This window comes from Octopus bimaculoides, chromosome 16 (assembly GCF_046866305.1).
Source record: "Octopus bimaculoides isolate indiv1 chromosome 16, ASM4686630v1, whole genome shotgun sequence".
NCBI classification, from domain to species: Eukaryota; Metazoa; Mollusca; class Cephalopoda; order Octopoda; family Octopodidae; genus Octopus; species Octopus bimaculoides.
In genome coordinates this window covers 51,585,725-51,602,785 of record NC_142943.1, presented here as the reverse complement: position 1 = coordinate 51,602,785, position 17,061 = coordinate 51,585,725, and the positions used below count along the sequence as shown (strand labels likewise).

General features: G+C 39.3%; 1 protein-coding gene across 1 annotated transcript in view; it reads right to left on the bottom strand.

Annotated features, from left to right (window-relative positions):
* Positions 1 to 1,567: 1,567 nt before the first annotated feature.
* LOC106873417 (juxtaposed with another zinc finger protein 1) overlaps positions 1,568 to 17,061 on the bottom strand; it is an 18,388-nt gene continuing 2,894 nt past the window's right edge. The window contains exons 2-7 of the mRNA XM_089364781.1: positions 10,097 to 10,169; positions 9,241 to 9,332; positions 7,290 to 7,388; positions 5,586 to 5,679; positions 4,385 to 4,513; positions 1,568 to 2,338 (exon numbers count right to left, since the gene is read on the bottom strand). Coding sequence (XP_089220907.1) covers positions 1,828 to 2,338; positions 4,385 to 4,513; positions 5,586 to 5,679; positions 7,290 to 7,388; positions 9,241 to 9,332; positions 10,097 to 10,169 — 998 coding nt within the window. The 3' untranslated portion in view covers positions 1,568 to 1,827. The remainder of the gene's footprint in view (positions 2,339 to 4,384; positions 4,514 to 5,585; positions 5,680 to 7,289; positions 7,389 to 9,240; positions 9,333 to 10,096; positions 10,170 to 17,061) is intronic.

Genomic DNA, 17,061 nt, shown 5'->3' with positions numbered 1-17,061 from the left:
TGATGTGTAGAGTTCTATGTTCCTGTTTGTATCATCAAGCCCTTAGATACATACATACATATACATATATATATATATATATATATATATTAATCAAAGTGCACAGTAATATATATCCATTACAGCCATCTTACCAATCAGTCTTGCACTAGGGGTTCAACAGTGTTAGGTAGGTAACAGCATGATTATGCAACTCTGTACTCTTCAGAGATAGCAGCTATGGAATCCCAATATATATATATATATGTGTGTGTATGTATGTATGTATGTTTGTATATTTCAAAGTTTTTGCAAAAAATATTTGACAGTCACAATGTACGAAGGAAAATTTTCTTAAATGTTATTAACTATCTTTAAAAAAAAAATTTTTTAAAGTCCTAGAAAAACTGAATAACATGAAACTTTTGAAATGAAGTTTGTGTACTGAGTTTAAGCACTTTTGTTACCCTTAAGCACACACATCTGAAAAAGCTGAACAATGACAGACAGTGCTTACACACAATACAAAACCTATGTTCCAAAAGGTTCATGTCAGTCTGTTTTTTCTAAATATTTTTTTTTTTAAATAGTTAATAACGTTTAAGAAAATCTTTTGTCATATATGTGCAAATATATATATCAGTCAGGTTACTCACTAATATTTCTTTTGGAAACCACAGAAAACAAAGTTGGTGGTGGTGGTGGTGGTGGTGATGGTGGTGTTACTATGGTACCAGAAATATTTCTTCGTTGATGAGATGATGCTTTGTTTTGTATTTTTTTTTTTGTTTGTCTATATTTTTCTTCTTTAGTGATAAGGATGGTGATGACGATGATGGTGGTGGTGGTAGCAGTGAGATAATATTAATAATAATAATAATAATAATTACAGGTGGGAGACAGTGTAAAATTGGAGGGCAAAAAATAGTAGTGATCAATGTATCTGAATGAAGGGCAGGAGTTAGAAACAGTGAAGAATTTGGTAGTGGTGGTGGTGGTGGAGGTGGGGTGGCAGTGGTAGTGGTAATAGTTGCCATGGCAATATACATATCAACAACAACAACAACAAAAAATGAAATTGTTTGGAGAGTGATGGATGTTGAATGACTGTATATGAAGATGAGAGTGAGTAGAGTAGAAAATAAAGGTGATGATGATGATATACAATGTGTATGTGTGTGACAAAAGATAGAATGAAGAAATTGTGTCAGTGGTGGTGGTGGTGGTGGTGGTGGTGGTGGTGGTGAAAGTGATGGCAGTTGTGAAAGTGGTGGTGGTAGTGGTGAAGGTGTTTTGGTGGATCATGGTAAAAACACATCTAAAATGAGATTCTATTTTTTTTTTTTTTTTTGCTTTTTGATTGCGATGATGGTTAAGTAGAGTAAGGAAGGTAAGTGTTAAAGAATAATAATAATATTAATAATAATAATAATCATGATATTAATCATACTCATCATAATAATAATGATAATAATGATAATGATAACAACAGGGAGGAATAACTTCACAAAAACATTGCAATGTAATATGTTCTGTGAGATTCTTGGAAAAAAAAAAAGGAAAAATGTTTCACAGCACCAGGAGAAAGTTTTTGTTCATTTCTTTTTTTTTTTTAGCTTTTTTGGCATTTTTTGTTTTCAGGTGTGGGTGGGGTGGATAGGGCTTTATAATATTTTTTAATTAATTTTTTTTTCTTTTTTGTATATAATATGGGTGTTGGGGTGGGTGGGAGAGAGTGAGATTTTTTTTGGTTTTTGCTGTTGAATTTAAATATTCAACAAGCACAAAAAAAATATTGTGTTTCTTACTTTTTTTTTTGTGTTTTTTTTTTTGCAAGTTTTTCAAGTTTCACTTCTCATATGCTGCAGTAGTGACGAGCGCAGCCGGTTGGCTAATCAACTGAACATGACCAACAGACGGAGCAGAATTAGCTGACGGAACTGACATTGAGGGAATGCCGGACGGCAGCTGAGCCATCAGCTGGGATGGTGTTAGCATTGTCTGCGAAAGGGCAGCAGCTAATGACGGGCTAACTGATGTGAGATTTGTTGGCGTAATCGAAGGCGTACTGACGGCAGCCGTCGAAGTTGTGCAAGTCAGTTGCGCAGCAGAGGGCTTGGCTGGCGACACCGTCAAATGTGTTGGTCGCACTGGTGGCTGCTGCTGCTGCTGTTGTGGTTGTTGTTGTGGTGGTTGTTGTTGTGTTGGCAGTTGTAAGGATTGCACTTGTTGTGGTGTGCAGTTCTGTTGTGATAAAGAGAGAATGTCAAACGCAGGATGGTGGTTAATGTTGTGACTGCGTAAACCTTGAGGAGTTTTGTAGCTTTTTCCACAATGACACCGGTAACCTTTCCTTACTCTGAAAATGCCAAAAAATATGCATCAACATGCTTTTCATTTTTATTGGCTACAGCTAATATACATATGTACATACATATATACATATATAGGTAGAAAGATAAAGATAGGTAGAGAGATAAAGATAGATAAATAGACAGGTAGAGACAGACATATCAGCTTCGCCTAACTGCCACTTGTGCCGATGGCATGTGAACAAAATATTGGCTGACTCCTGTGCAGGTGGCACATAAAAAACACCATTTGAGAGTGGCCGTTGCCAGTAACGCCGGACTGGCTCTCGTGCCGGTGGCACATAAAAAGCACTCACTACACTCTCGGAGTGGTTGGCGTTAGGAAAGGCATCCAGCTGTAGAAACTTTGCCAGATCAGATTGGAGTCTGGTGTAGCCATCTGCTTCGCCAGTCCCCAGTCAAATCGTCGAACCCATGCTAGCATGGAAAGCGGATGTTAAATGATGATGATGATTCACACATACACATTCATACACAAATGCGTATGCATATACGTCCATCCATACATACATAAACATTCATACAAAAATATACATACATATACACACAGATATACATACATATACATCCATAAATATAAATTTGTATTCAAACATACATACATATACACATGTACATACATAACTGTACACACACACACACACACACATGCAGATTGATCTCTGTTGGTTTCAATAATTAGCATTCAGTTGTTCATCAAACCATTGCACTCGCTGTGCTTTGAATTTGTACATAAATGGTTGAATATTCCACAGACACACGTAACCTTAACACAATTCTCAGGCTGAATGAGTAGAATAGTGGGTGACAAGGTCAGATCTTTGAAATACAATCCATCCAACAGGCTTCTGCACAATATCCATCAACTTATTTTTCATTCACAAAGGTTGGGTCGATCCAACATCATGACAAAAGACACTTGTACGAAATATCATGTTGTGGCATCAGAGCAAACCCCTTAACCATTTGATTATGCTGCAAATACACACACACACACACAACTTAACTAACTGGCCCCCATCAGTTATGACAATAATGAGGGTTCCAGTTGATTTAATCAACACAACAGCCTGCCCACGAAATTAATGTGCAAGTGGCTGAGTACTCTACAGACATGCATACCCTTAATGTAGTTCTCAGGGAGATTCAGTGTGACACAGGATGTGAGAAGGCTGGCTCCCTTGAAATACAGGTACAACTCGGTTTTGCCAGCTGAGTGGTCTGGAGCAATGTGAAATAAAGGAACTTGCTCAAGGAATTGAACCCATGATCTTACAACCGTGAGTCAAATACCCTAACCACTAAGCCACATACACACAGACAGACATGCAGACACATACAGATAGACAGACATGCAGACATACATACAAGACATGCCAGTGTCACATAACTGGTACCTGTGCCAGTGGCACATTAAAAGCACCCTTCGAACTTTAGGCCTCACAGATGCAATAATAAGTGATCAAGACCTTTGGCGATATACCATGCTTAAAAAGGCCAGTCAAGCCAAGTGAAACCATAGTTGTGGCCAATGCCAGTGTCACATAACTAACACCCATTATGCTCTTGGAAGGGTTGGAGTTAGGAAGAGCATCCAGTCTGGAAGTGGTAAGCCGGAAAGCTGCACCAGGTTCCAGTTTGGTTTGGCATGGTTTCTACAGCTGGATGCCCTTCCTAACACCAACCACTCCTAGAGTGTAATGGGGGCATTTTACGTGCCACCAGCATGGGTGCCATTTACATGACACCGGCAACAGCCAAAATTACAATTTCACGGGTGCCATTTACAGGATACTGGCAATGACCATGGCTACGGTTTCGCTTGGCCTGATGAGGCTTCTTCAAGCATAGCATATCGCCAAAGATCTCAGTCACTTGTTGTCGCTTCCATGAGGCCAAACCTTTTTTTTTATTATGCAACATTTTTATATTTTAACTTTATACACAGCGAGTGAAATAAGGAAACAAAAATCAAGCCACAAGCAAAATCTGTTGTAAAGAATGAAAAGCTAGTTTGTTCGTTTGTTCCATACCGTGCGTCCTTGCGGTGACCATGTCGTGCATGATACTTGATTCCATTGATATTCTTATACCGTTTTTTACAACCTGGTACAGGACATCTAAATGGTTTATCTCCATCCACTTCTTTCATGTTCTTCATGCTGTGAAGGAAAAAAAAAAAACCAAAAAAAAGATCAACCAGTAAAATACACTGGTATGGATTTAAACAACCTGTATTGCCTCGTTCTTGTTTAACCCTTTAGCATTCAAACTGACCATATCTGGCCCAGATATTCTACTTGTTTTCTGTTGAAACTGACCAGTAAACAAACACATCATCAAAATCTTAAAAGCTGCAAGACAGTCTATGATGAATTTCAAAACAATGTGAATAAATAAGCATTATATTTTAACAAACTAATCTGAATGTTAAAGAGCTAAAGTCCATCCCCCTTGGGTTGGTTTGACAAGAGTTGACAAGAAGGCGGTGGGCTGGCAGAAACGTTAGCATGCCAGGCGAAATGCTTAGCGGTATTTCATCTGCCATTATGTTCTGAGTTCAAATTCCACCGCGGTCGACTTTGCCTTTCATCGTTTCAGGGTCAATAAATTAAGTACCAGTTACGCACAGGGGTTGATGTAATCGACTTAATCCCTTTGTCTGTCCTTATTTGTCCCCTCTATGTTTAGCCCGTTATGAGCAACAAAGAAATAAGAGTTGGCAAGTCAAAAGACTGCACAAGCCTCCGCCTGCTTTGGAATGGTTTCTATGACTGGATACCATTCTTAACACCAACCACTTTACAGAGTGCTTGTTAAAGTATATTTATTGGCGACAGAGGCGGTATTACTACCGAGAAGTAATATTTATCCTCACTTAAACATGGATGTTCTGTTGGAACAAACTATACTGCAATAAATACCACGAGAGATACTCTCCTATTAGCTTTTGGTGCAAAATGCATTCTTGTTTACATCACTAGTGGGCAGATAAATCACCACCACCAAGACCACTAGATCACGTGATTTTGAGTTTTCTTGGCCCTGTCAAGTCGTATCCAGCCTCCCACACTTATCCTACAATGCCAATCTAAAAATAGACAATTACATCCTCAAAAATCTCAAAGCTATGAGATAAAGCGTGATTAATTGGAAACAATGTGACTAAATAGACATGACATTTGACAGGATAATTACAATGCTATCGGGTTAGAGAACAGAATTTTAACTAACCTTAAAATTAGATCAGACGAGAACTCTTCCTGATTGGTCCAAGAATCATCACTGTCTTCATTTTCACTTACTTCTTCTTCATCAAATTCACTTCCTGAAAAACAACATAACAAAAACAGTGCTATAACAACGACAACAACAGCAACAACTTCAATAAAATATATTGACTTCAATAAAAGGAAGGTTAATACAAGCATAGGCATGGCTGATAGGTACAGAACTTTGCTTTGCAACTACATGGTTTCTGGTTCAACACCACTGCACAGCACCTTGGGCAAGTCTTCTATTATATCTCAGGGCCAACCAATGCCTTGTGAGTGAATTTGGTAGATGGAAACTGTGTGGAAGCCCATTGTATATATGTGTGTGTACATATATATGTGTGTGTTTGTCACCCAACAAAGCAACCGGTGTTGGTTTATTTACGTTCTCATAGGCTATTGGTTCAGCAAAAAAGGCCAATACAATATGCACGACTGAGATCAATTTGTTTCACTTCAAACAACTTCAAGGTGGTGCCCCAGCATGGCAACAGTCGAATGACTGAAACATGTAAAATAAATAAATAAATAAAATAATACGATGGATCAAACATCAGTTTTTGACGTGTGCTCCAGTAGTTCAATCAATGGAGCCAACTGTTCAATGAACTATAGCCTAATTACGGTGAATTCTGCTGAGTTACTGCTCTTAGACGCACTAGAATATAGACCAACTAAGAAGATTCCACAGAGTTCCTGTCTCCCCGTTTCCCCTCATGAGGCCATGATGCTATGGTAGCAGAAGATTCTTGCTCCAGTATCTCATGACTCATCATCATCATCATCATCATCATCATTTAGTATCTGCTTTCCATGCTGGCATGGATTGGCCCAATGTCTCTCAACTCTTAAGATAAATTACATCTCAAGGAACCCCTGCAAAAAAAATTATATATCTTTCTCATATCTTTCCATTGTAGTTCACATGGTGAATCACAAATACATATATACATATATATACATATATATAATATATCCCCAATGGTTATAACATAATAGGTTAGATAGGATGATGTCTATATTAGAATAACCAATATGTTATGCATGTATAGTAATATTATAATCATGAAATTAGCATTAGCTTATCTCACTCTTTCTTGAGGAACCCCTAGGAACCTTTTGTGGAATCCCCTGTTGAGAAACGCTGGGTTAGATGGTTTGACTGAAATTGGTAAACTGGAGAGTTGCACCAGGTTCCAATCTGATTTGGCATAGTTTCTATGGCTGGATGCCCTTCCTAATGCCAACCACTCCAGAGAGTGTAATGGGTGCCTCTTACACACCATCAGCATGGGTGCCAGCTATGTGACACCAACATTGACTACAACTATGAGTTCATTTGGCTGGATGAGTCTTCTCAAGCACAACATATTGCCAAAGGTCTCGGTCACTTAGTATTGTCTCCGTGAGGCCCAATGTCCAAAGGGTGCTTTTTACGTGCCACTGGCATGGATGTTTGTCACATGACACTGGCATTGGCCACAACTATAGTGTCACTTGGCTTGACAGGTCTTCGCAAGCACAGCATATCGGCAAAAGTCTCAGTCACTGGCCACTGCATACTTGAGGCTCAACGTTTGAAGATCATGCAAAGTAAAAAAAAATATGAATATAAAAACTTTATGTAGCAAATTAAACAAACAGAACATGGCCTGTTACCAACCTGTCGTAGAGTTACTTCGCGTATAAGTAGTAGTTGGCGATGACTGCATGCTAGACTGTTCAACGTTCAACACAAGAGCAGTTTTGGAATGGTTGACTTCTGTGAAAGAATAAAAAGAACAAGAGTTCTGAAAATTTGATTAAAGTTACAGAAATGTTTCACTTATTTTACATCCATTTCTCATAAAACAGAATACATTATTGTTTGTTATTGAAATTTTGATACTGGCAAATTGCATGAGCAAATTGTTTCTGTAGCTGGATGTCATTCTGACTGTGAATTCAATATAGCTGTGAGTGAAGCCTGTTGTTGTTGTTGTTAAGCTCCAAGTCATTCTTGACAGAGCAGACGTCAGGTTTGACCATGTCTTTTTTTTTGTTTTCTTTTTATCTGTTCAGAAAGTATACCTCAAATTACATTCTTAAATATGTGCCAGCTGATGTCTTAATACCATTCCCACTCTTGTGACTATTGTCCATTTATACCAGTCATTAGGAAATTTCTGGCTGTATCTGTTGCTCAAGGTTTCAATCTGACTGTTGGAAAACAAATACAAAAATCTTATCTGTCCATGGTTTGTACTTACTTAGTTTTTAAAAAGTGCTGCTATTCTAGTTACCTTGTTTTGAGTGGGGAATATTTGATTACCTGCCTTAACAAGTATACATCAATGTGGTGTTTTGCATTTTTTTTTTTTTTGCATTTTGATTAAAGGTGGAATTTTAATAAAACCTTTCTTGACTCACAATATACTAAGTATCTAACTCAAGTCATGGGTTTGAGATTCTATCTCTCACTCTAGAACAAAGATTAGAATGCATTCTTAAAACTCCAGTCTTTTAGTCTGAGGTATTATTACAATCATGTTGTTAACTGTTTCAACACACAATTGTACACCAGGAATCTTGCAAAACGAAAACAGAATCACACCATTACTCTCATGAATAGGGATATGCCATTCTAGTTATTCCAATTCTGAATGTTGGATTCTATTCTAATCAAACCAACCTGGAATAAGTTGGATACAAGTTGCACTCCGAGAAATGTTTAAACTTGTTACTTTCACTTCAAACTTGTCCCCTGACTTTGCATCATGTAAATTTTTTCTATTATACATGTCGATGTATTATATAGTGTAAACATTCAAACATTGTTACTATTTTCCCAAACCCTGCTGCGTTTCACATGGAAGTTTTGGTCCTCCGAAGTTGTCTTGCTGTATAAGATGGTCTACCGGTTTTGGTTGTAAATTTTTGTCTGGAAAATATTGCATATGTCAGGGAGTTGTGGAAGTTTTTTTAACCAATTACTCCAAAATATGCTTATTTATGTCAACTTTACCTATTTGATTTGAAAGGAAGAAAATCATAGATTCTTTGAATTCAAAAGCTTTATTGAATCTATTTATACAGAGAATACAATTATAAATAAAAAGCATAAAACAAATGTGATAAAATAAATTAAGATCCTCATTATCAAACAAAAGGATTTTTCAAAAAGCTTCAGGTTTTGGAGAAATGATGTTTCGTTTTTGTTACAATTACATCAAAATTGGGACATTCTGATGCCAAAAGAATTTGGATACAGTCTATGGGGTCCAATCGATTACTCTGCTTTGTTTTTATGTTCATTAGAGTGGAAAATCCTTGTTTGCAAAGGTAGGTTGTTGTAAAAAGCAGCACCATTTTAGGTGCCTCCTCATGCCAAAATTTAAATTTTTGTCGAAACAAAGAACAGGTTTTTTTGTATAATTTTACTTATATCTAATAAGTCCTCATTACCCTCAAGAATTTCAGTTTTACCCCACTTGGGATAATTTACTACGGCTTGCTGACCCCTGGTATATGTAGACAGGATATAACCATGATATTTCATTATCTGAATGTAAACAGATTGCTTACAGCACCAGTTTGTCTATTGGGTGTATTATATCTGGTTGATAATCACTTACCATTATTTGAAGGAGAACACACGGGGGATTGAGCGCGGGACCGCTTTCGGATCAACTCAGCTTGTGCCCTTTTAGCAGCATCTGCTGATATTCTGCAAACAAAAGTTACAAAATAAGGATTAGAATATATATATTCTTTCATTCTTTTATTAGTTTCAGTCAAAATGACTGCAGCCATGCTGGAGCACTGCCTCAAAGGTTTTTCAGTTGAACTAATCGACCCCAGGACCTATTTTTCTTTTTTAAGCCTAGTACTTATCCTGTTGGACTCTTTTGCCAAACCACTAAGAGGATGTAAACACACCAACAACAGATGTCAAGCAGTGATGCAGGGACAAACATAGACACAAGGACACACAGGTTGTTTGGTGTTAGGAAGGGCATCCAACTGTAAAAATCATGCCAAAACAGACACAGTAGCCTGGTGTAGTCTTCCACCTGGCCAGCTCTTGTGAAACTGTCCAACCCATGCCAGCACGGAAGACAGACGTTATTTGAAGATGATGATGATGATGTGTATCAAGGACTTCTTTCAGTTTCCATCTACCAAATCCACTCACAAGGCTTTGGTCGCCCTGAGGCTATCATAGATACCATTAAAGCCAGGAACTTTTCAGCCCCACCTCACACACACACACACACACACACTGTATTTATTCATGTATGAAGTGCATCCCTAATTTAGTGATAAATCTTGGTACAAAATATTTTCCCTTTACAATTTTAGCTTTGCCCTGCGTAAGTCACACCATAAGTTTTCCAGTTAAAATAGCATCAAATTATAGACAAGTAAATTTGGTGTGTGTGTGTGTCTGTGTGTGTGTGTGTAAGTGTGTGAATTCAATTCAAGACTTACCTTAAAATTTGACTTAGAGGAACAGATGCTGGCGGGTGCATTTCTTGTTTTTCAAGTGTTTTAACATCTGTTTCTGTAAAAAAAAAAAATTACCAAATTAAGAATCCCATGAACACACACACATATATAGATATCTATACTTATATACATAAGACAAAGAGAGGGAAAAAGAGCAGCTAAAGCCGAACTCCAACGTGCCGTTGTTTTTAAAAAAATAAAAATAAAATAAGAAAAATAAATGGACTTTTCTCCTTGGTATGAAAACGATGTAAGGCGAGCAAGATAGACAAAGTTTATTTTATTAGTTATTGTGGTCAATACAAAACTAGTTTCATGATTAATGTACAAGCTAAATAAATCAATTTAAAAAAAAAATTAACTTAATTTAGAAGCACATATATATTTCTGCGGATATATTCCTGAAATTAGCGAGCCAAAACGAAGACTTTTGAATTTTACCATTAAGCTGTAATTAGCAGAACCATATGCACGCGCACCCATGGCGGTGGGCAACTATGTATACAATTCTGATAATTGCTGTTACATTACAAATCAGGCTGATGAGGAATAGACAAATGGTAAGAATTTGTTAAATCCGAAACCTGGTTCCTGTTTAATAATGATTTTTTTAGGTGATTTTAAATGTCTTGCCCGCTCACGTTTTTGGTATGCTGCTATATTTCATGTTGAGAACTTTTTAGGTCTTAATAGACACAAGATGTGATCTATTTCTAGCGCATTAATTGTCCACATTAGTGGTCGATGTTATTTTTTTAAATATATATATATATATGTATATCGAAATCGAACTAAATTAGACGACTGGCACCCATGTCAACGTCGTCTCCTTCATTGGACACAAAACTCGGCTTGAGATCAGGTTAACTACATAGCCCTCCTTTACAGACAATATAAAAAAAAAATAACCACTTTAATAGATTAACACTCTAAAAAATACCCCTAACCCCAACAGCCACCAAATGGCCCTTAGTTGTGAAATAAGGGTTGTTAGTTCAATGGCATTTTTGGCACTCTGACATTCAGAAACGAGATGCCTGATGAGGAGCAAAGGCCATTTTCAACAGTTATCAGTTTCATAAATGTTATAAGAGTATAAATAGCAACTGCATAGATAGCGTATTATATGACCACCACAACTTAATAATTCAAGAGATGCAGTAAAATATAGCTACCATTGAGGCTACACGTTTCAAGCCTGATAAAATGAACTGATATTAAAAAGTTGTATGAGCTCAAAACCTGTTGCTCATCCCTTTAGTACCTTCCAGTCGCTATTTCATTTCAGTAGTTTGCCAGAGAAAGATGAAAATAGATGCAAAATGTGAAAGAATTCAAACTGTGGAACATTTCAGCATTGTGAACAAGAGAGGGCTTAAACTTTGATGAAAGAACACCTCTGTCGCTCTCTCTCCTTTTCTCATCGTCATCATCATCATCATCATCGTTTAACACCCACTTTCCATGCTGGCATGGGTTGGACAGTTTAACTGAGGACTGGCAAGCCAGGAGGCTGCACCAGGCTCCAATCTGATCTGGCAAGGTTTCTACAGCTGGATGCCCTTCCTAATGCCAACCACCCCAAGAGTGTAGTGGGCACTTTTTACATGCTAACAGCATGGGGGCCAGTCAGGTGGCACTGGCATCAACCACGCTCGAATGGTGCTTTTTACGTGCCACGAGCACAGGAGCCAATCAGGCGGCACTGGCATCGACCATGCTCCAATGGTGCTTTTTACGTGCCACCAATATATATACTTATATCATAAAATTTTCAGGATCTGAGAGAATCAAGGTATTTGAATAATAAAGGCACCAAGGTAGAGTGGGGAATAGCGCACTTGTGCACTACCAATGTGTACGGTCCACTGTAGGCACAAGATAACATGTCTGAAACAGCTGTAGTGAACCTCAAACCATCTGTTGTTATGTATATTTATGCATAAATATACATACATACATACAAATATGCATAGGTATAGACATACATACATACAATGTTATGTATATATATAGATGGAAACTGTATGTGGGTGTGTGTGTGCATTTATATATATGGTAGTTGTCTATTCCTTATGAAGAATCTGACCACCTCCTGTACCTACACCTTAGTTCCATCATGGCATCTGATGTGGCTTTTTATATATAAATAGACAGATAGATAGATAGACAGACACACATACATGTATGTGTGTGTGTATATTTACATACGTAAAAAACATCCACTACAGTCTCAGAGTGGTTGGCATTAGGAAGAGTATCCAGCCACAGAAACCTTGCCAAATCAGATCGGAACATGGTGCAGCTCCCTGGCTTACCAGTTTTCAGTCATACTGTCTAACCCATGCCAGAATGGAAAGCGGACGTTAAACGATGATGATGATGATGATGATGTCCAACCCATGCCAGAATGGAAAGCAGACGTTAAATGATGATGAAGATATATATATATATATATATATATATGAGTTGCATGGTATGTTTGCATTTCTCCCCACCACCACCACCACTAAATAATCAGTGTTAGTTTGTTTATGTCCCTATAACTTAGCAGTTTGGGCAAAAGCGACCAACAGAATAAGTACCAGACTAGAAAAGTAACTGCTGGGGTCAATTTGTCTGACTAAACCTTCCAAAATGGTGCCCCAGCATGGCCACAGTCAGAGGACTGAACCAAGTAAGAGATAGACGAGATAACAGATTGGTGTTTACAGTCAATTTATGCCTTCATCTTAAATGGTACTTTATGATGTTTTAAATTAGACTGCGCTTGACTGAACTGCTGCAATTAATTAACCTGATGTAATTACACTTAATTAGACATTTGATAAATGGTAAATACTGATTAGGCAATTAATCTTTTCTTTTTTTCTTTTCCCGTTTCAGTTTAGTTACACGAAAATTTTTAATTTGTGCATTTGATGGCCATCATCATCATCATCATCATCATCAATAGTAGCAATTTAATATTTGTTTTCCAAAGATGCAGCATGGCACTTTGGGCAAGTGTCTTCTACTATTGTATCAGGCCAGTCAAAGCCTTGTGAGTGGATCTGGAAACTCAAAGAAGCCCATCATCATCATCATCATCATCATCATTTAATGTCTGCTTTCCGTGCTAGCATGGGTTGGATGGTTTGACTGAGGACTGGCAAGCCAGGAGGTTGCACCAGGCTCCAATCTGATCTGGCAAGATTTCTACAGCTGGATGCCTTTCCTCATGCCAACCACTCTGAGCGTGTAGTGGGTGCTTTTTATGTGCCACCGACATGGGAGCCAATCAAACGGCACTGGCATCGACCACACCTTGGTTGTGCTCTTTACATGCCACTGGCACAGGAGCCACTCAGGGGGTACTGACATCAACCATGTTCGAATGGCGCTTTTTATGCACCACCGGTATGGGAGCCAGTCAGGAGTAACTGGCATCAACCACGTTCAGATGGTGCTTTTTACATGCCACCAGCATGCTAGTCAATGAGTGGGCATTATCATTATCATCATCGTTTAACGTCCGCTTTCCATGCTAGCATGGGTTGGACGATTTGACTGAGGACTGGTGAAACCGGATGGCAACACCAGGCTCCAATCTAATTTGGCAGAGTTTCTACAGCTGGATGCCCTTCCTAACGCCAACCACTCAGAGAGTGTAGTGGGTGCTTTTACGTGTCACCCGCACAAAAACGGCCACGCTCGAAATGGTGTCTTTTATGTGCCACCCGCACAAGCCAGTCCAGGGGCACTGGTAACGATCTCGCTCGAAAATCCTACGGGAGCCAGTCAGGCGGTACTGGCAACGGCCACGCTAAAAATGGTGCATCTCATGTGCCACCTGCACAAGAACCAGTCCAGGGGCACTGGCAACGATCTTACTTGGCTTGCCGGGTCTTCTCACGCACAGCACATTTCCAAAGGTCTCGGTCAGTAGTCATCGCCTCGGTGAGGCCCAATGTACGAAGGTCTTGCCTCACCACCTCAGCCCAGGTCTTCCTGGGCCTACCTCTTCCACGGGTTCCCTCAACTGTTAGGGCGTGGCACTTTTTCACGCAGCTATCCTCATCCATTCTCACCACATGTCCATACCAGCGCAATCGTCTCTCTTGCACACCACAACTGATGCTTCTAATGTTCAGCTTTTCTCTCAAGATACTTACACTCTGACGGGTATTCACATTGACATTACACATCCAACGGAGCATACTGGCTTCATTCCTTGCGAGCTTACGTATGTCCTCAGTTACAGCTCATGTTTCACTGCCATGTAGCATAGCTGTTCATACGCATGCGTCATACAGTCTGCCTTTTACTCTGAGTGAGAGTCCCTTTGTCGCCAGCAGGGGTAAGAGCTCTCTAAACTTTGCCCAGGCTATTCTTATTCTAGCAGCTACACTTTCAGCGCACCCACCCCCACTACTAACTTGGTCGCCCAGATAGCGGAAGCTATCGACTACCTCTAGTTTTTCACCCTGGAATGGGATAGAAGTTGTTTCCTGTTTGTTTACAGTCTTTATTGCACCTGAACATTATATATATATATATATATATACACACACACACACACTTATATATCTATGTGTGTATGATTGTCTCAAACCATCACTTGACAACAGGTGTTGGTGTGTTTACATCCCTGTAACTTTGCAGTTTAGCCAAAAAAAAAAAAGCACTGGTAAAATAAGTACTAGGCTTAAAGAAAGAAAGTCCTAGGGGTCAATTCATTCAACTAAAAATTCTTCAAGTGGTGCCCCAGCATGGCCGCTGTCTAATGACTGAAATAAGTAAAAGATAAAAGGTGTTAACATAGAATAGTTGGGTTTTTCATGCTGCTATTCTTCATCCTGAGTTATCCATCTCATCTGACAACGCTAGCATCCTGAGATTTCACCATGTTGCTTCTCCTGTTTTGCTTGGTCTTCTTCTACCAGGGTTTACTTCATTGTTAGGACCAAAATCGTTCCCCCCCCCCTTCAACATCCACCTTCATTCACATCACGTGGCTAAAACCATTGCAGTTGTCTCTCTTGCATACATCAATCAATCCTTTTGATACCCAACTGTTCTCTCAGGGCGCCTCTTTAGGCTACTTATGAGTACATGTCTAATACATTTCCTTTCTTCTAACCTTCACAGATCTTCTGCAATCAAATTTATACAACAATGTCAATATACACACATTTATATATCATCATCATCATCATCACCACCACCATCATTTAACATCCGCTTTTTCCATGCTCACATGGACTGGGATGGTCTGACAGTATCTGAGTGACCCAAGGACTGTTTTGTGCTCCAGTATCTGCTTCAGCATGGTTTCTACAGCCATTCACAAGCCATGCTTTCAACAACTGTATTAGAAGAGGTCTATTTACTACTGGTCTGTCTGATGAGATCAGATGGAAAGTGAGAGAAGCACTGAAGAAAAGCAAGGCTTTCAGAACTGATCATCACAAGATGGAAAAGAATGGTTATTAGAACTTTGCAGAATGGTACCAGTATAATGATACTACAGCAGGCAGAAAAATGGCATTTGGTACTGATAAACTGGAATACTAAGGAAAACTGGTAAGCTTAGTAGGAGATGGTAGCTACTGCAAGATAAGAAGGCACCCATGCCAGTGATGCGTAATAGCACCCGTGTCGGTGACATGTAAAAGGCATACACTACACTCTCAGAGTGGTTGGCGTTAGGAAGGGCATCCAACTGTAGAAACCAAGCCAAATTCAGATTGGAACCTGGTGCAACTCTCCAGCTTACCAGTTCCCATCAAGCGCTGTCTAACTCATGCCAGTATGAAAGCAGACATTAAACGGTGATGATGATGATGTTGCTTGTGCACTGAATGTTAACATCTCCATCAAGCTATCTTTTGGATCACTGGTACATTCTCCAATTGAAGAATTCAATTTCATGATATCTCCAACTACCGATAGAGCCTCATCTGTGAGATTCTTGGTAAATAGGCTCACCACATCCAAACTCACTATCTCGCTGGAATGAATAAGACTATATTTAATTATGTCTATTAGTCATGTTGAAATATTTTGATAGGACTGATATTTATCTATTAGTGGGTTGATAACATCTGCAAAGAACCTATTTAGTGAATGATACACTGAACATTGACAACTGACGAAAGGTGTTAATGAGAGACTGGCTTTGAGAATTTCTGGAAGACCATACATAGGCAGTGCATCACTCTGTTGCTGAGTTAGCTGCCGGATGTTTTTACGCATCACCGGCACGGGTGCTTCTACATGTCACCGGCATGGGTGCTTTCACACATCGCCGGCACAAATGCTTTTACGCATCACCGGCACGGGTGCTTCTACATGTCACCGGCATGGGTGCTTTCATACATCGCCGGCACAAATGCTTTTACGCATCACCAGCATTTGTGCTTTTACGTGTCGACGGCACAGGTATTTTTACGCGTCGCTGGCATGGGTGCTTTTACGCGTCGCCGGCACAGAAGCTGTTTTGTGTCATTGGCACTGGCCAAAAACTACAATTTCACTTGGCTTGTCAAGTCTTCCTAAGCACAACAAATTACCAAAGGTCATGGAACATACTTCCAAAAGGGGTGTGACCTACATCAACAAGAAGAAGGGTTACTGTTGTTCCCCAGTGATGGCCAACACAGATGGAACACTTTGAGGAAATGGTTTTTGGGACAACGTTTAAACCAACTATGCAGCTGAGATATCTAACTGGCACTTTTTATATTCCAGCTTCTTCCATGTGTGTGCAGGGGCGGACCCAAGGAGGGGGCCTAAGGAGCGCATGCCCAAGAAAAGAAGTGCGCCCTTCTAAATAATGTTATTATGCTCTTTTCTCCTAGAATTGCATTCCCTTCTGACTTGGTGCCTTCCCTTCAAAAAATTCCTGGGGCCGCACTTGGTGTGTGTGTGTGTGTGTGTATGTATAAAAAAGTGGTTTTGGTGAA